We start from the raw sequence: 27,841 nt of genomic DNA, 5'->3' as shown, positions 1-27,841 counted from the left end.
CAACTGCACTAGGCACTTTAGAAAGTTAGATTCGTATGTTGGGTAATTAACAATTAGGCACTTTATTTATGTTTAAAATTTGTATATAGGTATTTATTCGTTTCACTCACAGTTTCAGGTTATAAAAAAAAATGAAGTTGTTTAAATAATTGAAAATGAAATAAACTATTCAAAAACAAAATGCGCTATGGCAGGCGGGCGATTCGTTTGATCACGGCGAAGATTTTTTACGAGGCGAGATCGAGGGCAGTTTTAAGTAAACTGATTTGTGAGTGAGCGCGGTGGTGGTTGGCAAGCCACAGCTGAGCTGCACTGCCTGCGCTTGGCCGCACTGGCCGGGTGTTGCCAGACGGAGGGGGCGGACTTAGTCCGAAAATTGGATCATGTCTTCAACATGCTCCCCCCCGCCCGACGAGTTGATGGGTTAAGGGCGGCGTAAACCCTGTCCAAGGCCGCCCGGGCCTCGGTTACTAGTTGCCTTAGCTTCTCCTCCTTTTGACGAGCCGATCAGGTTTGTGTTGCTCTCTGGCGGGTTTGTGCGCGTGCTCGCGGGGTTGCCCGGTCTCGGCGTTGAGGGTTGTGTTCATGGCGTCCCGCGTTGTTGCTCTGGCGTCGAGCCCTGTGTAACAGCGTGTGGTGGCCGAGGGCACATTTTCGGCAGCTGGACGGGGGGTCACATGCCCCTGTGCTGTGTGACACTGCCAGGCAGTTGATGCAGTACCGGTGGTTCCTCGCGCACTCGTAGCGCTCCTCAGGCTTCATTGCGAGGAACGCCCGGCACTGCCTTAGCACGTGTCGCTGCCCACATAGCCGGCATTTCTGGGTCCCCATAGATTTGCGGGTCCTGTAAAGACAAGAAAAGAAAAAATACGTATTTCTCAAAAAATGGGTTAGAAAAATACGTTGGGGAGGGTAGCTTATATGTAGATTGCTAGGGGCATGAAGCAGAGGGTACCAGAGGTAGGGTTGGCACTGCTAGGCAGTTGGTAGCACGCACAGTTTGGCAATATTTCGGGTTATTAGTCCGTTTTGTGTTTTGAGTTCCACAACTCGAAAATGGTTATCCGATCCAGGGTGTAAAGTGATTACCCGTCCCAAACGCCATTCGTTCGGGGGTAGTAAATCATCCTTTACCACGACTAAATCTCCAACTTGAATATTGCGTTGAGGGCATTTCCATTTGTACCGCTTATGCAGCTCCTTGAGGTACTTGTTCTTCCATCGTGTGCTGAACTGGTGGTGAAGCACTTTCAGTTTCTGCCATTTGTTGACCAAGGTGAGATGCTCTGCAGTTGGCTCCGGTAACGACAAGAGCGGCGCGCCACGTAGGAAATGCCCTGGGGTTAGGACTAGGGGATCCATTGGATCTTCGGACATAGGGGAGAGCGGTCGGGAGTTGAGGACCGCCTCTATGCGTACTAAGAGGGTAGTAAGCTCTTCGAAGGAGAACTTCTGGTTTCCTGCTACTTTCGTAAAATGTATCTTGAAACTTTTCACGGCCGCTTCCCATAGCCCACCCATGTGTGGAGCGTATGGTGGGATGAATTTCCATGAGAATCCGTGAGTTGCATACTTTTCGGCGACGTCTGTAGCGACTTCCTTGAGGAATGTGGTGAATTCTCTTTGTAATCCGCGTTGTGCGCCGACGAACGTTTTTCCGTTGTCAGAATTTATCTGGTGGGGTAGGCCACGGCGGCCAGTAAATCGGGCAAAGGCTGCGTTGAAGGCATTCGTGGTGAGATCAGAGCACACTTCTAAATGAACAGCTTTTGTGGAAAAACAGACGAACACACAAACGTAAGCTTTGACATACGAAGCTCGGCGAAGGGGAGAAGTTTTTACCATAAATGGTCCAGCAAAGTCGATTCCTGTTGTATGAAAGGGTAGGGAATACGTTGACCTCTCGGGTGGCAAGGCTGCCATTATCTGCGTTTTCATCTGCTGTTTATAGATGGTGCAGGTTTTGCAGTGGAAGACGAGCTTTTTGACCTTTTGCTTCAAACGTGGAATGTAGTACTGTTGCTGTACCATTCGGATCATCAGCTGTTTGTCGGCGTGCAGCAGGTGCGAATGGAGGAAGTCTAACAGAAGAGAACAAAATCGAGAGTTTTCGGGTATGATAATTGGGTGCCGCTCATTAAAGCTATAGGTGGCATATGCTAATCTTCCAGAAACTCGCATGATTCCTGAGTCATCTAGCATGGGGTTTAATGTCAGTAGGGTGTTCTTTTTGGGTAAGGGTCCTGACGTTTGAAGCAGCTCTATCGTGTCTCCGTAATGATTCGGTTGAGTTTGAATGATGATTTTGATTTTGGCATCATTCACTTCGGCGTGGGTGAGGTTGAGCGTGGCTGGAACTTTCAGTTTCCTTGCTTTCTTGATAAACCGCAACATATAGGCCACGACTCTAAGCACTCGAGAAAATGACGAAAAACGGTCGAGTATGTCTATATTTTCTTCCTGCAGGGTGTGGAATACTTCCACATGTCGTTGCTCGGGGGGAGTTGGGTGGTGAGATATATCCTTTGGCCATGAATTTGCTGGATTGACAAGCCAATCCACCAAATGGACATTGGACTAACCATAATGGACATTGGACTAAATCCTGAGGCTTGCAGCCTCGAGTGCCCAAATCCGCTGGGTTATCCTTACTGGAAACGTGCCTCCAAGTGGCGTTGTCGACGTTCTTGAGAATTTCAGAGGTTCTGTTGGCGACATACGTTTTCCAGGTATGGGGTGGTTTTTCTAACCATGCCAGCACGATGGCAGAATCGCACCAGAGAATGAGTTCGTGTTGGGGTAGATTCAGCTCACTTCGCAGCTGTTTCACTAACTTGGAGAGTAAAACTGCTCCACAGAGTTCCAACCGTGGAAGACTCACGGTTTGGAGGGGTGCTACTTTGCTTTTAGCAGCTAGCAAATGGGATGAAAAACTATTTTCATGGGTTTGTACTCGTAAATATATACAGGCACAAAATGCTTTTTCTGAAGCATCTGAGAATCCATGCAGCTGGATTAGTTTATCGGGGGAATACTGTACCCACCTAGGGATTTTAATGTCTCTGATATGAGGTAAATTTTCATAAATTGAGGTCCATTTTTCGAGAGCTCCGGGCTTCACGTCCTCGTCCCAATCCGTTCCTTCCATCCAGAGTTGTTGCAGCAACATTTTTGCAAGAATCATTATTGGCGAAAGCCATCCTGCGGGGTCAAACAGTTTTGCAACTGCTGATAAAATCTGCCTTTTTGTAGTCGTGTTTTCTGCTGATGGTGGATCATATGTGTAGGTGAAGGTGTCGGTTAGCGCGTTCCACTGAATTCTAAGGGTTTTTGTGGAACTCGAATCATGGAATTTAAGGAAGTCGACGTCTAGCAAATCAGGGTCGGGAACGGGTTTTAAAATTTCAGGGTGATTTGCCGACATCTTACTCAAAGGGAACCCTGCCGATTTTAAGGCTTCGATAACTTGAGTCATAGAGTTCAAAGTTGACTGTATATTATGACCGCCGGACAAAATATCGTCAACATAATTTTCATTCAATAAAATATTTTTAGCGAGCGGATATTCATCTTGACAGTCGTGGGCGAGTTGGTGTAGGGTTCGAATTGCCAAATATGGCGCGCAATTTACACCAAAGGTGACTGTTTTTAGTCGAAAATCTTGTATCGGCAGAGTTGGGTGTTTCCGAAAAACGATTCGATGAAAATCTTTATCTTCTTCATGGATGAGTATTTGGCGATACATTTTCTCAATATCGCCGTTGAAAACAAACTTATAAAGTCGCCATTTAAGTATGACGAGCATTAAGTAATTTTGTAGAATGGGGCCTGTATGAAGCACGTCGTTCAACGAGTTGCCAGAATGCGACACTCTTGATGCGTTGAAGACGACTCGCACTTTTGTGGTTTTGCTGTCGGGTTTTATGACAGCATGATGGGGTAGATAAAATGATAGATATTTACCATCTCTAATTATCTCTTGTTGGGAGGCGGGTTCCATGTGATCCATGGACTTCAAAATATTTGTCTCTTAATTCGGGTTTTCTTTCGAGGGTTCGTTCGATGCTGATATACTGCTGTTGGGCTGCGGGTCGTGAATGACCGAGTGCCAGATTGGCTGGAAATTCCGATTTGAAAGGTAGTTTGACTCTGTAGCGTCCATCTTCCTCACGAATTGTGGTTGTCCGGTAGAGTGCTTCGCAGTATTCATCATCTGCTGATCGTTGTTGGGTTTGGTGAACTTCTTCCTGTTCCCAAAATTGTCTCAAAAGTTGATTGATGGGGTCATCGGTGCATTCCGTGACATGAGTGATACCTTTTCAGCTACAGGGCCGCTTAATATCCATCCGAATATTGTGTTTTGGGCAAGTAATGTTCCACTCACATTTCGGAGTAGCCCCTCGGTGAGGATTTGCGGGGTGATATCGCTGCCGATTACCACATCGATTTTCGATGGTATCGAATACTGTGGATCGGCTAACGGTAAATGGGACAGTTCTTCGAGATCGATGCTTGAAACTCTGACTGTGGGCAAGAACTTAGTTAGCTTCGGCAAAATTATTGCTTGTGCGTCTATCATTTGGGTTAAGTCTGCTGAACAGAATGTTATCTGGCAGACTTTATTGGCATTTTTCACAACCGTTCCACCCATTCCAGATATCTGGTGGAGAGACTCTTTTGTGGGTAGACCAAGAACCTTTTGTATACGGGATGATACAAAAGTTTTTTGTGAACCTTGGTCTATTAGGGCACGAATTTTATGAAATTCGCCAGCAAAGTATACTGATACTATTGCTGTGGGTAATAGGGTGGTTCCATGATTACTCGAGAAGAGTGAAGAAACCGGGTTTTTGTCTTGAGACTGTTGGGAGGAGGTGGCTCTTGCGGCGGCTTTCGATGTTGAGGCTCGCTCGTCGTCCGTTCTCCTAGGGGTGCCGGCTTGGGCCTTTTGAGCTCTGGGGTTTGGTTGTGATTGTTGGGGTTTGGGCTGCAAATGCAGTAGCGAATGATGACGCTTTTGGCAATAAACGCACGTGAAACTACTTTTACATTCGTTCTTGGGGTGTGACGTTGATAAACAGTTTTCATAGTAACTATTTTCTCTCACAAATTTGATTCGGTCTGATACCGATAAATTCTTAAACCTGACGCAAGATTTGACTGCGTGGTATTGGTTGAATAATCTACACGAAGCCGTTTTATTGAACTCGGTGTGATATGCATGGGTTCTATTATTGTTAGATTGGGTCGAGTTTTGATTCACCGTTCGTGGTGTAAAACTCGAAAACTGGGGTTTCGCCTTGCCTGATCGATAGGTACTTATTCTCTCTACTACCTCGTATCTACTGGTCAAAAATTTATTCATATCATCCCAAAGTGGGAGTTCTTTTCGGGAGCTGAGGGATTGTTCCCATAGTGAAAGGCTTTCACTTGGCAGCTTGGATGAGCAGAGGTAAACGAGGATCGGGTCCCAGTCCGTTGTCGGGATTCCTTGGGTGTTAAGGGTTGACATGCAGTTGTTGATTGTTGTCTGCATCTTCTGTATTTGTTCTCCGTTTTCTGCGAATATTGTGGGTAGGTTGAACAGCGTCTTCAATTGGTTGTCGACGAGTATCCTTTTGTTCTCGTACCTAGATCTGAGCGCTTCCCAGGCAAGCTCGAAATTATTATCGCTCAGTGGGTATTGTTTTACAATAAGCCCAGCTTGTCCTTTTGTTTTCAGGCGTAGGTGGTATAGTTTTTGAGCGGGTGATAATTTAGGGTGGTTTTTATAGACTTCCGTGAACATATCTCTAAAGGATGGCCAGTCTTCGTATCCACCATGAAATACTTCGGTGTCGCATGGTGGTACTTTTAAATAAAAACCGTTTGCGTTTGAATTGTTCATTGGGTGGGCGGGTATTTGTTGTTGGTTGGTGCTAGCAGTATTAGAAAGCTGTAAGGCTTCTAAAATTTCTGATTTGCATGTTTGGTACGTTTCCATGCATTTAGCGAATTTTTGCTCAACCGAGCCGCTGACCTCTGTGTAATTATCTGAGAAACTTACTTCTCGATGAGACTCTAGCACCTTTGCCCATATTTTATCAAGGTCTTCTAGTTTGACCTTAAGCATACACTCTGATAAATCGGTAGCTTGGGAGGGTGACCATCTCGAGCAGTAAACCTCTAATTGGTTACCGTCATATATAAATTCCTGCAGGCGTTGGTCTGCAGTGGTAAATTTTTGGGTTTCGTTTTTTTTTTGGCATTATAATTTAATGTAATTTACCAAGAAATGGGAGCTTTTATTAAGCTGTGAAAATCGAAAAAATGTTTTGTCAAAAGGAAAAAAAAATTTTTTTTTTTTTTTGAAACCAGCCTAAGTTACGCTTGGTTCTTTATACGGGCTTGTCTCAGCGCTTCTGAGTACAAGTAATGTGGGTATATAATAATATAAATATTATAATATTTGTGTTCACTGGGATTTTATTTTTTATTTTTTGAGACCGGCCTAATGTGTACCGGCTTTTTGCTTTGTTATATGTACTTGTCTCAGCGCGTCTGAGCACAAGTAATATGGGTATATAGTACGTATGTATGTATTTATATATATGGGTGAAATATATTTGCCGACAAACTGTGGTGTACCAACAACCTTTTGTTTGCTGTGCCAATGCACTTGATCTGTATTAACAAAGTAAATGTATGCCAATATGTGATCGATGATCTTTTTGTTGCTTCCTTCTATTATGTAGTTACATATGGTCATGCAATTACTTTGTTGAGGGTGGGTTTTTGGCTTATGCAAAAGATATACAAGTGCGTGTGGGTATTATGGGTGCATATAATTGTAGGTTTGTATGCAAAATTAATATTGGGTGCACCGGTAAAATAAACTTTAGGAAAAGTGACAAAAATTTGGCAAAGTTTGTTGCTCTGGGTTTTTTGTAAAATATGTTTTATGTAATATATGTATATATGGGTAAATTGGGCAGCGGTGAATTTCACGCTGGAAAAATATATATATAGCTCGTGGATGATTACCGAACTAAGTGGGTATATACATATATTACATATATACGTATATACTTTTATAATTAAGTGGGTATTTAGCGCAACGAACTTTTTGGGTACCGGGCAGTGGACTTTCCGTTAGCACGGGAATACAAATTTTTTGTTGAAAAAATTATATTGGTTCTCACGGGACTGTACCTTTGGTACCAGTGGGTAGGCAACTGAAATATTTTGCCGTTTAGGCTTTTGATGTGGGTTATATACACAGGGTCCGGATCTTTAGATCGGAGGGGTATATAAATTTGGGGATTTTAGATTGGGGTCCGTACTTTAGACGGAGGGAATATATATATGGATATATAATGGGTACCGAGAGTACTTACTCAGACATTTTTTCTATGTGAACTGTGTGTTACTTGTGGGATTTTGTGCTGTCTTTTAGCCTCCTTTGTATTGTGCTCCTCCTTGTTGGTGTAGTTAGTGTTAATGTTGTAGTGTTGATGTTTTTAAAAAAATTTTATTTTTTTTTTTCCAAACTAATTTTTATTTTCTTTTAAAATTTCTATATATGTATATATTTTGTTTAACAGATTTCAAATATTTCAATTTATTCCTTAAATTGTTGTTTTTGTTTCACACCGTGATGTAACTTTCACACCAACGCTAGTGATTTTTGCCTTTTCCAGATTTTGTGTAAATTTTTTGTTATTTCGTTGGAAACTTTCCTCCAAAAACTCCCTTTTTCTTAAAAATTATATTTTTTTTTTTTTGTCTCTTTTATATAAAGCGTTTTTATGGTTCTTTCTTCCTTCACTTTAATGTTATTCAATTTTGATTTACAATTTTTTCTCTTTTTGTAACACCTTAATGTAACCTTTTTTTGTATTTATGTATGTTTCATAATTTTGCCGTTCAAAATTTTGTCACAAACACAATGATTTTTTTTTTGATGATAAAAATGTTGATTTTGTTTAAAATATTTTTGTTGCAAAATTTCACATATATATATATTTGCTTACAATTTTCTCATATGTATCACTTTTTTATATTTCTTGTTTGTGCACTACTTTTTTGTCGAATTTTCTCAATAATTTATCTAGTGCACCTATATGTATGTTTCGTCCACCAAACTAAACTTTTTCACCTCTTTTTGTATATGTATATTTAAATACTTCGTTTTATGTTTAAATTTAAGCACTTTGTTTTTTTTGTTACAGTGTCCGTACCGGCCCGCGTTTTTATTTATTTTTATGTAAAATTTCTTATTTTTCTTTTTGTCTTATTAAATTTTTTGATTTCTCAATTTATTTTATTTTTTTTTTTTTTCACACCTTAATGTTTTTTCTATTTTGAATTTTGTTTTTCTTTTTCCGTTGGTTACCTTTTTTGGCACATAAGGACCATGTGTAAAACAACTGCACTAGGCACTTTAGAAAGTTAGATTCGTATGTTGGGTAATTAACAATTAGGCACTTTATTTATGTTTAAAATTTGTATATAGGTATTTATTCTTATCACTCACAGTTTCAGGTTATAACAAAAAATTAAGTTGTTTAAATAATTGAAAATGAAATAAACTATTCAAAAACAAAATTCGCTATGGCAGGCGGGCGATTCGTTTGATCACGGCGAAGATTTTTTACGAGGCGAGATCGAGGGCAGTTTTAAGTAAACTGATTTGTGAGTGAGCGCGGTGGTGATTGGCAAGCCACAGCTGAGCTGCACTGCCTGCGCTTGGCCGCACTGGCCGGGTGTTGCCAGACGGAAGCCCCCATTACTGATACTTAGCATAGACTTGACTTGACTTGGCGTAAACTTGGCAACTTAGCCACGATTATACTCCACTTGGCGCATACAACCTGGCATCATAATCAGCGTTGAAATTTATTTTTAAATAAATGTCAATTTGTATGACAAAATGTCAAAATGAAATGGAAACAAACAAATGGCATCTCAAAATGTAAACGTCACTTAGAACTTACATAGAAAATCAAAATTCAACAGACCTCTAAGTCAAGTTAAGTTTTGAGTAATCAGTAACATGCAAGTTAATTTAACAGAACTGTAAGTGACAGTTCGCAAGCCAAGTCGAGTCTATGCTAAGTATCAGTAATGGGCCCTGGAGGGGGCGGACTTAGTCCGAAAATTGGATCATGTCTTCAACAACTTGAATATGTGAATCAATTTCTTCGAGGAGTATGATTTACCCCAAATTTAATCTTAATTGCGTTTATAACAAATTTTCTTAGTACATATTACATATTAGTGTCATTATACTATGCGTTATACCGAATTGATATTTTGTTAAACTCAGAAATAAGTTCTACTTCAACAACATATTAATTTTGTAAGGGGCCCCAATTATCGGAATTTGTATCCAAACTGTATAGCCCTAGAATAGGTTTGTGAATGAAACGAAACGGGCATTTAACCAAATTTTTACTTTGTATGTAATATATCTACTATTCCTAAGCACATTGTTTACAATTTTTTTTCACACCAAGCGCTTATAACCCTTGTCAAGAAAAAGGGGGTGGCATAAATATAGGTATGGCTTTAAATATTTCTTTTATAGCATACATACGTTAGTAAAAATGAAATTTGAATAAACTTGTAAATAATATGGGAATGCTGGCGTCGCCATTTATTTAGAAGGCACGTAGGGTTACCAGGTAAGGGGCCACCGGAATTTAGGTGCGTCGGTGGCCATGGATTTTGAGGGTGGGCATAGCACCGGGCGTCGCAACAACACCCGCGGCGCCCCCAAGTTATATTCGGCCTTTTTCTTTTTTTATTTTAATTTTCAGCTTTTACTTGTATTTTTATTTCTCAGCGTTTTTTTCGAGTTTGATTTTAACTGTTAGTAACCGGTCATCTCCGGTTCGGTAACTTTTTTTGCGTCAATTTCTTTTTCTTCGTTTTTTTTTGAATTTTTGAAATTTTGAATGTCTAACGGTCTGTCCGTAACATCCGGGTCGACCGGATGTCGTTTTATTTTGAATTGATAAGCGTTTTGAGTCGGCATGATAGGAACTTTTTTCTGTTTATGGCGCAGGAACAGTAAGGTTGGCAAGGACCCGCCCCAGCCGACAATGACTAGCCACTGTGCACCAACACATCATGCCGACCGCCTTCCTTACTGCTTCCACCGGTAAATGCGTTACCATATGGTCGGCATGATGTGTTGGTGCACAGTGGCTAGTCATTGTCGGCTGGGGCGGGTCCTTGCCAACCTTACTGTTCCTGCGCCATAAACAGAAAAAAGTTCCTATCATGCCTATCAAAACGAGCAGCTGTCGAATTCAAAACAAACTGACAGAAGCGCAGAGACCGACTCAAAACGCTTATAATTCAAACTAAAACAACATCCGGCTGAACCGGATGTCACGGACAGACCGTTAACATTCAAAAAAATTCAAAAATCTAAAATTCAAAAAAAACTGGCGCAAAAAAAAATTACCGAACCGGACATGACCGGTTACTAACTATAAAAACCAAACTCAAAAAAAACTGCTGGAATTAAAATAAAATAACCAAAGGGAAAATAAACATAAAGGGCCGAATATATATAGGGGGCGCCGCGGGTGGTGTTGCGACGCCCGGTGCTTGTCCCTCCCTCAATAACCATGGCCACCGACGCACCTGTATTTCGGTGGCCCCTTACCTGTGTGCCCTAAGTGCCTTCTAAACAAGTAAGGAAGTCAGCATTCCCATATTGTCAACAAATTTATTCAATGCTCATTATTACTACTAACATAGATTTCTCTTTTGTTTTCTCTTACTTCTTACTACACGGGTTTTGGAACCTATTTAGGCTTATAAACAAATTTTTTTGAAAAAATTTTATAGCAATCAAATGTACTAAAATAAAAATATACTATATATGTAATGAAAGAAAATCTTTTTTTTTTTGTAGAACTTTGGTCAAATGCCCTTTTTTATCCTTTTTTTTTCTTTTTACAAATCTATCTGGATACAAATTCTGCTAATTGGAGCCCCCTTACAAAATTAATGGTTGTTGTATTAAAATTACTTTGAGTTTAACTAAACATCAATTCGGTATTACACATAGTATAATGACAGTAATATGTACTATGCGCTGAGAAATTAGTCATAAACGCAACTAGGACTAAACTTGGGGTAAATCCTACCCCTCAAAAAATATTGTTTCACAAGCTCAAGCAAAACGTAAGCTTTTAGCTTCATGGAAAAATTACCGAAGTCATTCACCTGTTCAGGTAAAACATGAACCTTTTAAACTTATAGTACAATTACTGAAATCGTTTTACTTGTTCAAGTGAAACGTAAACTGTTTTACAAGTAAGTGTTAGGGTTGGTATTGTTTCGGGTTTAGTTCGACTCAGTCACCCAAAAAAAAAATGTATACAACAAAAAGTTTTGTTTTGCTAGCGCAAGCCAACCCGCATTACTTGTTATTTGCGTCTCTTATTATAGAGTTAATGCATTTTACTGATAATGCAACTGAGCTTGAATTACCAATAAAACTTTATTCCTTACCGAAACAATATCAACACTTTTGCTCACCCCAAAATCATATTCGCCACGATGGCATCAATAAAAAAAATGTATTAGTAAAATTTTACCACAACGCAAAGCAGATTTTAATACCTGAAACACCTTTTTCTTTGTTTCACAGGCAGTATAAATTGCACACCCATGACCATTAAAATATGCTTTGTTTTTTTGTTGGTTAAAATTTTTTCTTGTAGAAAAAAGGCAATTTACTATGACTTAAACATTACATAGATATATACTCGAATATGGTTTTTTTTTTTCCTTTTAATTAGCTTTATACCCTTTTTTGCAACACTAAATAGTTACGTTAAATTGATCTTCGTGGTTTTTAGTTATAGGACATAAACTTTACATTACTATCAATCTTGAGTTGTTTTTATGCTTTTTTTAATATTAGTGCCTTTAACTACAGGGAATTCATTTTTACATTTTTCTACCAAATTGCAATCCTATTTACAGTGCAAAGGTATTTAGCACATTGGTCTTTGTGTTTTATATAAACAATTCACTTTTAATTTAGTTGTGGTTACATTAACATTATATAATGTTGCGGAGTCAAAAATATAATTTAAAAAAAAAAGGTTAAGGCTACAAATACATAATTTTAGTTCAGTAGTGGAACGAACTCACCGCTTTAACCGCTGATGTTCGTTATCGCAATTGGCATGCCCGCAGGCCTATATTCGCTGTCCTGTGATTGTCATTGTAGCAGGTTTATTGTAGCCCAATCTGGTCGTAGTTGGGAAGGGTTGCGCTAGTAGTGTTAGTGCCGGTATGAGCGCAGTTAATAAAGGTACGCTAGTCTTGGGGTCGGTGGAACCGCCTGTTGTTGGTGTTAACCTTAATGGCCTCAAGCCTATGTACGTGGCCCCGCTACGTGCGTTGCAACTGATGTGGCGGTACGTCTGATGGTTGTTGCGCTCGTGGTTGCGCTTATGAAGGAGTTGGCGGAGGTACTACCGATGGTGATGCCCGTGGTAATAGTAGGCACCGTTGGTGGTGGTTGGCGCGGTGGTCCGAGGTGAACAAAAGACCCAGGTGGCGATAAAGCTTCGTGCTGGCCTTTACGCCGGTGGTAGTGTCCTCCTAGGTTAAGATATAGTACCACCCAATTCCCCCTTTTTTTTTTATTTCTGCCCAGCATACAATTGCCACTTGAACATGCCTAATGGTTGATAGGTTAAAATGCAGATCTAATTCTGGCGTTGTTTCATTGATGGGAAAATGTTCACAATGTAAGTCCCAATAATCATTTAAAAACACCATCGGTGAATACGTTTTACCACCATCATCTAATTTGGTGTCGATTTGGCCGGCAACTCGGCGATTTTTCTTGATTTAGTTTTTCTTACCAAATTTTTTCTTTCCTTATGTGTATACGGCGGAAACTCAATCTTCAAAAGGGCCGATTTTTTTCGTAGTGATGGCCGGTCTGTCTTTTTCTTGTTTTTTCGATATCTTTTTATCGCAACTTTCGCCACATCGCTAGGTGTGTTCGCGGGAACACGCTCCCAAGTGGATCGTAGGCGTAGACCGTAGCAGCAGACCGTAACAAACCTGCTTCGCTTTGAAGACCTGACGATGAAGCGAACAGGAAGCCGGATCATCTGTGGGAAGCTATTGCTAGGGATCTCCGACGACAAGCAACGTGGGGCACGACTCACCCCTGAAATAAGAGTCTCAAAGTCCTAATACGAAGCCAGCCGGGCAACATAGGTCTATCAAAAAAAAATGTAAGTCAAGTTGGGAATATTTCTGTTTCCTAGTTAAAAGGGCTTTGCGGCAATTAGACATTTGTTATGGAGAACTCGTCAAAACTCCGAAAGATGATTCCTAGTGGGTATCGCTCCCACAGGAATGCAAAATAAAAAAATGTAGACATTTTGATATGGAGAACTCGTCAAAACTCCGAAAGGCTAGTCCGACCTAAGTGTGGACTGCCAGGGTGTTCACGGTCCTCGGTGAGTACGCGCGTGAACATCCTATGAGGTCAGTGCTCGGGGAGAATACTGGGCGAGATGTCCCCGACCGCCAAAACGCCCAGACAAAAAAAAGGTCCAATTGGTGGGTATAGAAAAAAAATCAAATTGTAAATTGGCAAAAGAAACGCCCTTGTTGGTTCATTGCGGACGAATATCCGAAGCATGGAAGCGACCTATCAATTTCCCGTTTAGGTCCTCGAGATCATACAATGCATTGCCTATTTTTCGAAGCACGCGACACTTCAGGTATTTGGGTAGGAATTTGGCGTTAATGCTCTGTTTAAAGTTACTTAAGGCAAAGTTTCTTCGGAAAACTTCCTGACCTTCCTTGTAGTTGACTTGTCTAGAGCGCTTGTTATAGGTGGTTACTCCCCTATCCTTAGCCTGATCTAAATTTTTACGGATTTGCTCACGGATATTAGTCAACTTGTCAGTTCTGCTTACTACCGTAACCTGGTCTTCCCGAAGGCTGCCGAGTTTCCCTAAAATGTTGTACGTTGAGGCATGTTGACCATATTTTGGCCATATAATGCAAAGTATGGAGAACACTGAATCGCCGTATGAAAATCACTTCTCAAAACTGACAAAATCTCGGGTATATGCTTATCCCAATTGGTATGGTCAGGTTTATCTTTCAGGAAAATCCTAATCTTCGAAACAATTTCTCTATTAACGTGCTCGGATGCGTTTGCTTGAGGAGAATATAACCCCGTCCTCACGTGCGTCACCCCGTAATTTGCAAAAAATTGGCTCATTTCCTTCGAGATAAACTGTTTACCATTGTCACTCATTAAACTCAGGGACCCCTACAGCTGGAAAAATTTCTGAAGCGAAGTAATTTATAACGTTAACAGTGGTGGCTCTCTGCATGGGCTTTAGCCAAACGTATTTTGAAAAATGGTCTAGTACTATGAAAAGAAATTGATTTCGCCGCATAGATCTCGGATACGGCCCTAGAAAGTCGCAATATAACCGCTGAAATGGCCTTTCGGATTCAAAGGTACTCCCTATAGGTGGTCTCGACTGCTGATTGGCGGGTTTTACCGTTTTGCAGGTGTCACAACGCTGGACGTAGTCTCTGACGTCCTTAGCCTGCTGCGGCCAGAAGTACTTCTGCCTAACACGTTCTAAGGTTTTCTGCCATCCGCCATGGTAACTCCGGTTAGCGTCATGTGCTAATCTCACTGCTTCCTCAGTCAACCCTTTTGGCAACCATAAACGCCACAACGAGTCTTCTTCCCCTTCCATCCCCTTACGAAACTTAACTCTTTTGAAAATTACACCGTCCACAACTCGTAAATCCGGAAGTGATTCCTCGTTTTCGGTGACGGTCCGAATTAAGTCTAAATACTCGTTGCTGCTAAATTCGGGAGAGACTAAATCTATTTCTCCGGGTGTGGTAGTGAAAGACAACTCATCGGCATCAAAACGCGACAGCGCGTCTGGTACTACATTCAGGGTGCCTTTACGATGTTCCATTCTAAAGTCGTATCTTTGCAGTAAGAGTGACCATCTCGCTAACCTCCCGCTTAAGTCTTTCTGTGTCATCAACCACTTGAGACTGGAGTGGTCCGTAATAATCCGAAAAGGTAATCCTTCGACATAGGGTCGGAAGCGCTTCACGCTGATTATGGCTGCAAGACATTCCAGCTCGGTTACTGTATAATTGCGTTGAGCATTATTCAGCTTTTTCGACACGAATGCGATTGGATGCTCAGCGCCCTCATCATCGACCTGGAACAACACTCCGCCAACACCTACTTTGGAAGCGTCGCATTGTATTACGAATTCCCTTGAAAAGTCTGGTTGGGCCAAAATAGGGGCGGAACTCAAAGCTACTTTTAGCTTTTCGAAGGCCTCTATAGCTTCAGAGGTAAGCTTGTACGGGCCTGCTGACTTACGAAGACAGTCGGTCAAGGGACCTGCCAAGTCAGCAAAATTGGTACTAAACGCCCTGTACCAATTCGCCATGCCCACAAACCTACGCACTTGCCGAGGGGATTTAGGGATCGGGAAGTTTTGCATTGCTTCTACTTTTCCCGGATCCACTTTCAGACACCCGCTGCCTATCAAGTATCCTAAGTAGCGTATTTCCTTCTGACAAAATTTACTTTTTTCCACGTTGATTGTCAGCCCTGCGTCTCTCAAACATTGGGCCACTTCCGCTAGCAATTTCAGGTGATCCTCAAAATTAGTGCTACATACCATCAGATCGTCCAGGTAGACAAAGACGTTCTCTCGCAGACGCGAAGGGATTGCCTTGTCCATCAGCCTACTCATAGTCTGCGGTCCATTGCACAGACCAAATGGCATTACTTTGAAGTGGTACAGAGGCCTCCCCGGAACTGCGAATGCTGTTTTTTCCTTAGAGGACTCTGTCAATTTGATCTGGAAGAACGCGTCCTTCAGATCAATGCCACTAATAAAATGCGTATCTTTCAGTCTGCTCAATAAGCCGTTGATATGAGGCAGGGGGTACGAGTCCTTCTTAGTCACCGAGTTGACCTTCCTCGAATCTATGCACAGCCTAACTTTACATTGGTTTCCGGACCAGTACTACAGGACTACACCACGGGGAGTTGGATTCTTCTAGAACTCCTAATTCGAGTAACCTGTCTAGTTCTCTAAAAGCTTCGGCTTGCCTCGGTGGCGAAAGAGGGAAATGTTTGCTTTTTATAGGTACAGCATCACCGGTGTCGATGTGATGCTCCACTAATTTGGTTTGTCCTAGGCCTAACTTCTCGTACGAAGGGAACGTCTCGATGACCTTTTGCAATTCTAATTTTTTGTTGGTGACAATTCGTGCAGGTTAAGTTCTTCTTCCTTCTCAAGTCTAACCTCTAAACACTCTACGCTTGGGAATATTTCGGGAGCTAACGCAAATGCTCTCCAAAAATCTACGCCGAAGTAAGCTTCTTGGAGCAATGAGGGAACAAGATAAAAACGAATAACCTTTGTGATATTTTTGAAGGTGACTGGTAGGGATACTGAGCCTAAAATTGTTTGCTTGTTGCCGCCCGCGGTATATACGAACGCATGTAAGGGCTGATATTCAAAGCCGTTATCCTCTAGGAATTCTACTCCGTTTTTTCCTAAGATGGAGACGTTGGCTCCCGAGTCCAACAGCCCTACAAGAAAACTGTCTTTAATTTTAGCCTTAATTAAAGGCCTTTCATCCTCGGTAAGCGTTAACGTGGTGGCTTGCAGCAGTCTACGCTCCTGTACTCTCCTGTGGTATCTCTTCCTACACTTCAAAATATTGTCCGATACCGGATATTGTTCAAAAATGGTATGTCTTATTTGTTTATACCTATGTTCCCTTTCTTCTAGGTTTGGTGAAAGTTGCGTTTGGCAAGCGACATCCCTATGCTGGTGTCGCAGAATTCTAATCGGCTCGCCCATCACGGATGAAAACGTTTGACTCTCGGCTTCAGAACTATTCCAATTGTCAGTACTGTCAGGGAAGGTTATTATTACGTTTGAGGGTTCTTCCGCCAGGGTACTACTGCACCTCGGAAGCTCACCACCTCCATGCAGAGGTTTGCCCTCTGGTTCGGTGCCTGGGACGACGCCTCGAGCACCGGCTGGTGTGGGAGCTATGAAGCCGAACGAGGTTCCCCCATCTTCTCGCTCGGGTACTGGTTTCCCTGCCTACGATGGTCCCTAGGGCATTTAGGAGTAAATACCCCCTTATACCCGCATTTGAAACAAAAAGGATTTTTTTATGGGTTCCTCACAATATATATAGGAGTGCCCCATTCCCTGGCAATTCCAGCATTGGATTCCCGAATAGTCCGGTCTTCTGCTGCGTCGATATTCCAGCGCCTCTATCTGCGGATCCGTCTCGCCGTTTTCGTTTTCCATCCTCATGTCCGGGGTTGTCACGCGTGCTTCGTTTACATGCCGTCCTGGGTAAGTAGCTCCCAACAGCTTGCTTTCTTTCAGCACTTGTTCACCTCTGCGTGCTACATCCCGTAGATCATGAAGGTTCCTTACATCTGCGTTGAAAAGCATCAGCTTAAGGCTACTGTTGACGTTTCTTTTTATTATGTCAATCAGTAGAAGCTCCGACATTGGCTCTCTTAAGCGCGCGTTCAAGGAGATTATGTCCGTGTGAAACACGTCATAGCACTCACTTGCTTTCTGCTTTCGCATGGAGATCTCCATCATGATCTCGTGGCCAGTTTTCAAAGTGCCAAACTCTCTTTTCAATGAGTAGCACAAAAAGGCATATGTCGCATTAGGGTTTTGTTTTGTGAACAGCCAGTACCATTCTTCGGCCCGCCCGGAAAGAAACAGGTGGAAACTAGCCATTATTTGTTCGTCAGGGCATTGTGTACGCTCACACAAAGTGTTCAGTTTGAAGAGGAAATCGGCTACGCTCCCAGTGCCGTCAAATGAGATTTTCCACTCCTGCGGTTTTACTGCTGTGCTGCTTGGAGTCGGGTACATTGGTGGTACTCCCGTTGGAAATGGGTTACGGTCCATCCTACTTGCGTTCCTATTTTGCTGATTCGCTTGCTGCGTGGATTCGAGAGCGGGGTTGAGCTGGGCCATATTGGCTCTAATTGAGCCCATCTCTCTCCGCATTTCCTCCTGCGAAGCCTGGAACAGTTGGTGTAGCACGTCCACCCACGAGCCTCCACGAGTGGCTTCGTCCTGCATTCCTAAGGTATTCGCCCGATCACTTGTAGCGTCTCCGAAATTTCCAATCTCCTGATTTGGTGGTAAAGCACCAGCTCCTTCTGGTGCGTAGATCTGCACATTGGGCATTAGCCCCGAGATATCGTGCGCGTTCACGTGACTGGTGCTTACAGGTCCGTCCAGTTTCTCGCGAGGGTCATTCAGGTCCGAGCTCATGTTTATTAACGCGGGGTCTCCATATTGTCCGCCTACTGAGGTGTGCACCACCAAGGGACGCCTGGCCTGAGAGAAGGCCCTTCTATTTTTACTGCCCCGGTTCTGGTTTCCCCGGTAATTCCCTGCACTCCCAAACGGGGTATTCCGGCCCGGTTGCCCGAACGACTGGTCGCGCGACATATTAAAAAAAAATGGTCAGTTATAGGTGAAACAACTTTTGTCACGTAAGGCAGTTAAGAATTCAAAAAAAAGGTTTGGTTATATAAATTTATACACACCAAAAAAAATAAGTAAAACTTTCAAAAGCTGAAAAAAAAAACAGAAGCGACGAAGCAATTCAAATGTGTCGTGCAATCAATGGGAATGCTGGCATCCCTTCCCGAAGGCACTCGGGCTACAGGCGAGAAAAAAAATTACATAGACTCATTCATACTTGTCCCTAGGGCTCCCAACCGCAGTGCGAGGGGGTCTTAAGGCCCCCCTCCGAGACTGGTTGGGGTCACTAGGGTCACTCCAGGCACACACGGGTTGGTCTCAACATGCCCAGCCGCAACGCAGGGGCAGTCTCCAGGGGCTTGCCCCTGGGACTGGTTGGGGGTGTTGAGGCCTCCCGTCCATTCTCGCTGGACACCCCTCCTGCCTCCGCCGCAATGGGTGGAGCGGTTTCGGAACCGCTCCCCCAGTCTGGTGGGACAGGAAGGATTTCCACTCTGAATCCCAGCTCAACCCGTCACAATCCAGGTGGCACTATGCGTTGCCACCTGAGACGTGGGATGAGCTGGGGTCCTATCAACACATACACACACTCCAGACAACACAAAACAAAACAAATTCGGCATACAAAAAAATTTATTGAAAAAAAAATTTTAACATTAAAAAAAATTGAAACCCAAGTTAGCGGACATATTATTACCAAACCGACTAACGGACAACATTCCGGAAACACAAAACCCCACTTACAAAAAAATCAAGTGCGTTTAGCACTGCCTCACTGGGTGAAATAATAAAAAAAATCCGGAGACTGACGTAAAGTCCGTGGCTCCTTCGGCCACTGCCCCCGATGACCAGCCCGGACAACCTGATCCGTCCAACCATCCCACCGCAACGTAGGTGGCAGCTCTGTGGCTGCTCACTCGGACTGGTGGGATGGTCAACTTCACGGGTTGACCCGATTGACCCTCGCGGCCAGCGCCTTAGTTGCCACGTTGGGCGCCATCTGTTATGGCGCCCTCAGCAACTGTCAACGATGATCACTCCGGACAACCTGATCCATCTAACATTCCCACCGCAACGCAGATGGCTGCTCCTGTGGCTGCTCACCTCGGACTGGTGGGATGGTCAACTTCACAAGTTGACCCGGAATGACCAGCGCGACAGCGCCTCGGGCACCAAATCCCGTTGGGCGTCATCTGTTATGGATTTGCATTTACTATGGAAGCAGTAAGGAAGGCGGTCGGCATGATGTGTTGGTGCACAGTGGCTAGTCATTGTCGGCTGGGGCGGGTCCTTGCCAACCTTACTGTTCCTGCGCCATAAACAGAAAAAAGTTCCTATCATGCCTATCAAAACGAGCAGCTGTCGAATTCAAAACAAACTGACAGAAGCGCAGAGACCGACTCAAAACGCTTATAATTCAAACTAAAACAACATCCGGCTGAACCGGATGTCACGGACAGACCGTTAACATTCAAAAAAATTCAAAAATCTAAAATTCAAAAAAAACTGGCGCAAAAAAAAATTACCGAACCGGACATGACCGGTTACTAACTCTAAAAACCAAACTCAAAAAAAACTGCTGGAATTAAAATAAAATAACCAAAGGGAAAATAAACATAAAGGGCCGAATATATATAGGGGGCGCCGCGGGTGGTGTTGCGACGCCCGGTGCTTGTCTCTCCCTCAATAACCATGGCCACCGACGCACCTGTATTTCGGTGGCCCCTTACCTGTGTGCCCTAAGTGCCTTCTAAACAAGTAAGGAAGTCAGCATTCCCATATTGTCAACAAATTTATTCAATGCTCATTATTACTACTAACATAGATTTCTCTTTTGTTTTCTCTTACTTCTTACTACACGGGTTTTGGAACCTATTTAGGCTTATAAAGAAATTTTTTGAAAAAATTTTATAGCAATCAAAAAGGCTATATATGTACTAAAATAAAAATATACTATATATGTAATGAAAGAAAATCTTTTTTTTTTTGTAGAACTTTGGTCAAATGCCCTTTTTTCTCCTTTTTTTTTCTTTTTACAAATCTATCTTACGACTGTACAGTTTGGATACAACTTCTGCTAATTGGGGCCCCTTACAAAATTAATGGTTGTTGTATTAAAATTACTTTGAGTTTAACTAAACATCAATTCGGTATTACACATAGTATAATGACAGTAATATGTACTATGCGCTGAGAAATTAGTCATAAACGCAACTAGGACTAAACTTGGGGTAAATCCTACCCCTCAAAAAATATTGTTTCACAAGCTCAAGCAAAACGTAAGCTTTTAGCTTCATGGAAAAATTACCGAAGTCATTCACCTGTTCAGGTAAAACATGAACCTTTTAAACTTATAGTACAGTTACTGAAATCGTTTTACTTGTTCAAGTGAAACGTAAACTGTTTTACAAGTAAGTGTTAGGGTTGGTATTGTTTCGGGTTTAGTTCGACTCAGTCACCCAAAAAAAAAATGTATACAACAAAAAGTTTTGTTTTGCTAGCGCAAGCCAACCCGCATTACTTGTTATTTGCTTCTCTTATTATAGAGTTAATGCATTTTACTGATAATGCAACTGAGCTTGAATTACCAATAAAACTTTATTCCTTACCGAAACAATATCAACACTTTTGCTCACTCCAAAATCATATTCGCCACGATGACATCAATAAAAAAAATGTATTAGTAAAATTTTACCACAACGCAAAGCAGATTTTAATACCTGAAACACCTTTTTCTTTGTTTCACAGGCAGTATAAATTGCACACCCATGACCATTAAAATATGCTTTGTTTTTTTGTTGGTTAAAATTTTTTCTTGTAGAAAAAAGGCAATTTACTATGACTTAAACATTACATAGATATATACTCGAATATGGTTTTTTTTTTCCTTTTAATTAGCTTTATACCCTTTTTTGCAACACTAAATAGTTACGTTAAATTGATCTTCGTGGTTTTTAGTTATAGGACATAAACTTTACATTGCTATCATTCTTGAGTTGTTTTTATGCTTTTTTAATATTAGTGCCTTTAACTACCAAATTGCAATCCTATTTACAGTGCAAAGGTATTTAGCACATTGGTCTTTGTGTTTTATATAAACAATTCACTTTAAATTTAGTTGTGGTTACATTAACATTATATAATGTTGCGGAGTCAAAAATATAATTAAAAAAAAAAAAGGTTAAGGCTACAAATACATAATTTTAGTTCAGTAGTGGAACGAACTCACCGCTTTAACCGCTGATGTTCGTTATCGCAATTGGAATGCCCGCAGGCCTATATTCGCTGTCCTGTGATTGTCATTGTAGCAGGTTTATTGTAGCCCAATCTGGTCGTAGTTGGTAAGGGTTGCGCTAGTAGTGTTAGTGCCGGTATGAGCGCAGTTAATAAAGGTGCGCTAGTCTTGGGGTCGGTGGAACCGCCTGTTGTTGGTGTTAACCTTAATGGCCTCAAGCCTATGTACGTGGCCCCGCTACGTGCATTGCAACTGATGTGGCGGTACGTCTGATAGTTGTTGCGCTGTTGTTGTTGTTGTTGTAGCAATGCTCGCCCCACCTAATAGCCGCGACCGATCACAAATTGTCATCAATATCCTCTAACGGGAGTCCAAGGAAACTTGCCGTTTCAACAGGGGTGGACCATAAGGAAAGGGGTGTTAGAGGCGTTGGTTCCACATTACAATTAAAGAGATGGTTGGTGTCATGTGGGGACACATTACAAGCAGGGCATACATTTTGTATGTCGGGGTTGATTCTGGATAGGTAAGAGTTTAACCTGTTACAGTATCCAGAACGAATTGAGCAAGAGTGACACGCGTTTCCCTGGGGAGTATGCGTTCCTCTTCTGCGAGTTCTGGATATTTTTCTTCAAGTACTGGATTCACCGGGCAATTCCCGACATAAAGGTCCGACGCCTGTCTATGGAGTTCACCAAGGACCTGCTTGTGTTTTTCCGCTTCATACGGCTGGGTTCTCAGGTGCCGTATTTCCTCAAAATGCTTACGGAGATGACTCTTTAGGCCCCTAGGCGGTGCTGGTTCGTCAATCAGATGTCTGTTGGGATGCCCAGGTTTCTGGGTATTCAACAGAAACTGTTTGGTCAGCATCTCATTTCTCTCCCTGATGGGGAGTATTCTCGCCTCATTATGCAGATGGTGTTCTGGGGACATAAGAAGACAGCCCGTGGCGATTCTGAGAGCAGTATTTTGGCAGGCCTGTAGTTTCTTCCAGTGGGTGGTTTTTAGGCTTGGCGACCATATGGGTGACGCGTAGCACGTAATCGGCTGGCTAATTGCTTTGTATGTGGTCAAGAGCGTTTCTTTATCTTTTCCCCAGGTACTGCCAGCAAGGGATTTGAGGATTTTATTACGGCTCTGAATTCTTGGAACAATTGCGGTTGCGTGCGCACCAAAATGTAGATCCTGATCAAACGTCACACCCAAGATTTTGGGGTGTAGGACAGTCGGTAGCGTAGTGCCATCGACGTGGATGTTCAATATGGTCGACATTTGGGGCGTCCATGTTGTAAATAAGGTCGCGGAAGATTTAGTCGGTGACAATGCCAGGTTTCGCGAGGCGAAAAAACTGGAGAGATCAGGGAGATAGCCGTTTATTTTATTGCATAGCTCATCGATCTTTGGGCCTGGGCCTGTGGCCATTATTGTGCAGTCATCGGCGTAGGAGACGATTGTGACTCCTTCCGGTGGTGAAGGTAGCTTAGATATGTAGAAATTAAACAAAAGCGGGGATAGGACACCACCCTGTGGCACCCCTTGTTTAATTCTCCTTTGTTTTGATGTTTCGTTTCTGAATTGCACCGATGCCTGCCGACCACCCAGATAATTTGCGGTCCACCTTTCAAGACATGGGGGAAGGGTAGACTCTTCCAGGTCTTGCAGTAACGAGCCATGGTTGACCGTATCAAAAGCTTTTGATAGGTCTAACGCTACGAGTACTGTTCTATGGTGGGGATATTGATTCAAACCGCAATTTATCTGGGTGCTAATGACATTTAGCGCGGAGGTAGTGCTATGGAGTTTTCTGAAGCCATGCTGATGAGGGGCTAGCTGCAAATGTGCTTGGAAATAAGGGAGCAAAATGGCTTCAAGCGTCTTTGCCACTGGCGATAGGAGAGATATCGGACGATATGACTCACCTACGTTAGCTGGTTTCCCAGGCTTTAGTAGCGGGACCACTTTGGCCATTTTCCATTTCTCGGGTATGACAAAGGTGGAAAGAGACAGGTTGAAGACATGCGCTAAATATTTGAAACCCTCTTTCCCTAAGTTTTTAAGCATCGGCATGGCTATGCCGTCTGGGCCGACTGCTTTGGATGGTTTAGCGCGACCAATGGCGTCCTCAACCTCTCTAGCGGTGATGGTAATTGGTGACGCGCTGAGTTTGTGTTTATGTGCGTGTCTATTGGCTCTCCGTCTATCTTTGTCGACCGTAGGATGCATTATATTATCGCCAAAGGCGATGGAAACTTTTTCTTTGTGCTTAGTCGGATTCGATAGGGACTTTACGGTGGACCAAAGTTTACCTACACCGGTAGAGAGGTTACAACCTCTTAGGTGCTCTTCCCATTTCGCCCGCTTGTGTTCGTCCACAAGCAATCTGATGCGTTGGTTTATATCCCTTATTTGGGGGTCGCCTGGATCAAGCTGTCTTATAAGGTCGCGTTCCCTCGCTAAGCTCGCGGCCTCCGCCGGGAAGTGGGGCCGGATTTCGGGAATTCTCCCGGCGGGAATGAAATGCGCCGAGGCGGATTCAATGACCTTACGGAAGGCACGCTCCCCTTGGCGGGCATCAGTCGGGATAGGGAGGGCAGCAAAGCTGCTGTCTGTTGCAGATTTATATTCTTCCCACTTTCCTTTTGTGAAGTTTATGAAAGTGCGTTTTTCGGTGACGATGAAGTCGGCGATACGCTCGAACGAAATAAGTAGTGGCAGGTGGTCGGATGCCAATGTTACCATCGGCTGCCAGTTGACGCAGTTTACGAGTTCTGCGCTCACGATTGAGATATCTGGCGAGCTATGACAGCTTCCTACCATACGTGTGGGGCGTCTCCGTTTATTGTGCAGAACGTCGTTTCGTCTATTTGATCCGCCAACATCCCACCCCTACTGTCCGCCCGCAAGTTTGAATGCCATAGGTCGTGATGGGCATTGAAATCGCCTAAGATAATGCGATTGTTGCCAGTGAGTAAGGCCTCGATATTAGGGCGGTATCCACTGGGGCAACAGGTGACAGGAGGGATGTAGATGTTGATGATTTCTAGATTTGCATCGCCTGACCGGACAGATAGGCCTTGACGTTCTAAGACATTGTCACTGCGGTCGATGCCAGGATCAAATATATGATATTGCACAGAGTGGTGTATAATAAACGCGAGGCCGCCTCCATTTCCGCTCTCGCGGTCTTTCCTGTGGACATTATAACCAGAGCAGGTCTGCAATGCAGATCTTGCTGTGAGTTTAGTCTCTTGAATCGCAGCAATGCGGATGTTGTGCCGCTTCATGAAATCGACTATCTCCGTAATCTTCCCAGTTAGTCCATTACAGTTGAACTGCAGAATTCTGAAGTGCATGAGGGGTGACGCCGCCACTCTAGGGGTAAGTGAGGGGTGACTACGCCTAGGTTGTGGAAGGCCAGGACGCAATTGCTGTTGTGGCCTTGGGACTGGGCGCCCTTGGGCAAGCATTCGGGTACCCGGATGATTTGGGTTTGCGACCTGGCAACATGGCGCGATGAAACCCGTCGAGGGGTTGCCGTCGCGGAGACCAGAACATCTAGGAAAGTGGCACCACCCAAGGCAGGAGCTGCATTGAGCGGATGTCGCAAACCTATATATTCTGTGCTGGCAGACGGTGCAAACGGAGGCAGAGACTAAGAGTCTGTTTCCCTGACCTGCACGATTGCTGCCATAAAAGAGGGGGGAGAAGAAGACGGGGGCAGGGGCTGATGCTCAGCATTGCTACCAGCTCTACTACGAAGGTAGTAGTTATGAGTGGTATCAGCTGTTTTAGTTGTTGGCGCCGTGGGGCGCGAGCAGCAGCGGGTACTAGTTGCGGCTTGCTGAGCAGCGAAGCTGCTGGAAGGTAGTGGGTATACGCTTAGGCGTAGACTACGGGACGCCCTTGGGCGTGAGCAGCAAGGAGCCACAAAAGATTTATAAAAGTTACGTGGACGTCGGGTTTTGGGATCAAGCCCAGAACAACCTGTCCGATGCAACCATCCCTTGCACGAGACACACTGAACAGAGTATGACCGTCCTAAAAAGATTCTTTTCTGGCAAATGCAGCAAAACCATTTCTCAGGACCGGGGTCAGGAGACGGACCCGGATTGGGTTCGATACCTTCCCGGAGTAAGAGAATATGTAGCAGTCCTGCTGCAAAGAGCTGCTGGGAGGATGACAATTTGTGGGAGGGACGAAACAAATTAAATGGGGTCACACTGAAATGACAGTCCTTGGTCGGGAAAAATCCCGAGTCGCTCCGGTACATAGAACCGACTGCCTTGGGAAGCGCTCGTGGTTGCGCTTATGAAGGAGTTGGGGGAGGTACTACCGATGGTGATGCCCGTGGTAATAGTAGGCACCGTTGGTGGTGGTTGGCGCGGTGGTCCGAGGTGAACAAAAGACCCAGGTGGCGATAAAGCTTCGTGCTGGCCTTTACGCCGGTGGTAGTGTCCTCCTAGGTTAAGATATATTACCACCCAATTCCCCTTTTTTTTTTTATTTCTGCCCAGCATACAATTGCCACTTGAACATGCCTAATGGTTGATAGGTTAAAATGCAGATCTAATTCTGGCGTTGTTTCATTGATGGGAAAATGTTCACGTTGTAAGTCCCAATAATCATTTAAAAACACCATCGGTGAATACGTTTTACCACCATCATCTAATTTGGTGTCGATTTGGCCGGCAACTCGGCGATTTTTCTTGATTCAGTTTTTCTTACCAAATTTTTTCTTTCCTTATGTGTATACGGCGGAAACTCAATCTTCAAAAGGGCCGATTTTTTTCGTAGTGATGGCCGGTCTGTCTTTTCTTGTTTTTTCGATATCTTTTTATCGCAACTTTCGCCACATCGCTAGGTGTGTTCGCGTGAACACGCTCCCAAGTGGATCGTAGCCGTAGACCGTAGCAGCAGACCGTAACATTATAAGTCTGTCGATAACTGGTCACATAAAAACTTATAACCAAACTTCTCGTGCGCTACCAAAATGGAGCTTAAAGACAATTATGCTGTGTGCGTAAATAAAATGCAATCATGGGCAGTGCACTGAACCCATACCAATTTGTAGTTATTGTCATTGCTCAATATACTGTTTATTAGACGTTTATTTAAATTCAATGGTTAAAGTACTCAATAAAACGAATTTCGCATTTTCAATTCAGAATTTTTATTCTTAATAACTTTCGCGTTTTCACTTAATCCTTTCTAATTCAAGCATGGCTCTTTCGAATTTTTAAGTGATACTTATTTATAATTGACTACGTATTCTCAATTACAAATGATGCTTTCGCATTTTCATTTGGATACTTTCTCATCTACATGTGACTATTCTCATTTACATTTAACGCTTTCTAATTTACAACTGACTAATCTCATTTACAATTTACAAATCTTATTTTTAAATTACGCTTTCCCATTTTCAAATGACGCTTTCTCGTTTTAAAGTAACTATTCTCATTTCCAAATGAACCTTTCTCATTCACAACTTGAAATGGTGTAGTCGCATTATTGTAAAATAAGTTTAAGTAATGAATATTTTTCGACAATAATTTTGTTAAATGATTGAAACTATAAAATCGCCGAAATTTATTTTTATTTATTTTATACAGTCTTGTAGACCTAAATTATTTGTATATCTATGAGATTATGTCAAAAATCCCCCCTTGAGATCTATTCATTATTGTTTGGAGCGGCATCATTGACAAAAATGTGCATTTTGACAGCGATCTCTCGAAACAAAGAGTCTCAAAGCCTTTCATCTATGGCTATTGCTGTCCGTCGTTGGAGGTTCTCTATACCATTGTGAATGATAACTAAGTGTGATATCTTCTGCATAGACGTCAAAATTCCAAAATGATTGGATCACCTCATTTGTAATTGACTATCGCTATCTCATTCTGCATCTCTTTCTATAACCCGCTGAAGATATGCGCCGCCATATTGAACAACATGTCAAAAAAAAGTAGCCATATTTAACATCCTGTCAGGCAGTTGACAGATAAGATATCACACTTAG

At 42.9% G+C, this 27,841-nt stretch overlaps 1 protein-coding gene across 1 annotated transcript in view; it reads right to left on the bottom strand.

Moving 5' to 3' along the window:
• LOC137254521 (exosome complex component RRP43-like) overlaps positions 1-8,634 on the bottom strand; it is an 89,140-nt gene extending 80,506 nt beyond the window's left edge. The window contains exon 1 of the mRNA XM_067792249.1: positions 7,377-8,634. Within this exon, the coding sequence (XP_067648350.1) occupies positions 7,377-7,384 (8 nt within the window). The 5' untranslated portion in view covers positions 7,385-8,634. The remainder of the gene's footprint in view (positions 1-7,376) is intronic.
• Positions 8,635-27,841: the final 19,207 nt, after the last annotated feature.

This window comes from Eurosta solidaginis, chromosome 5 (assembly GCF_040869045.1).
Source record: "Eurosta solidaginis isolate ZX-2024a chromosome 5, ASM4086904v1, whole genome shotgun sequence".
Lineage (NCBI taxonomy): Eukaryota > Metazoa > Arthropoda > Insecta > Diptera > Tephritidae > Eurosta > Eurosta solidaginis.
This window is presented reverse-complemented; position numbering and strand designations above follow the sequence as displayed.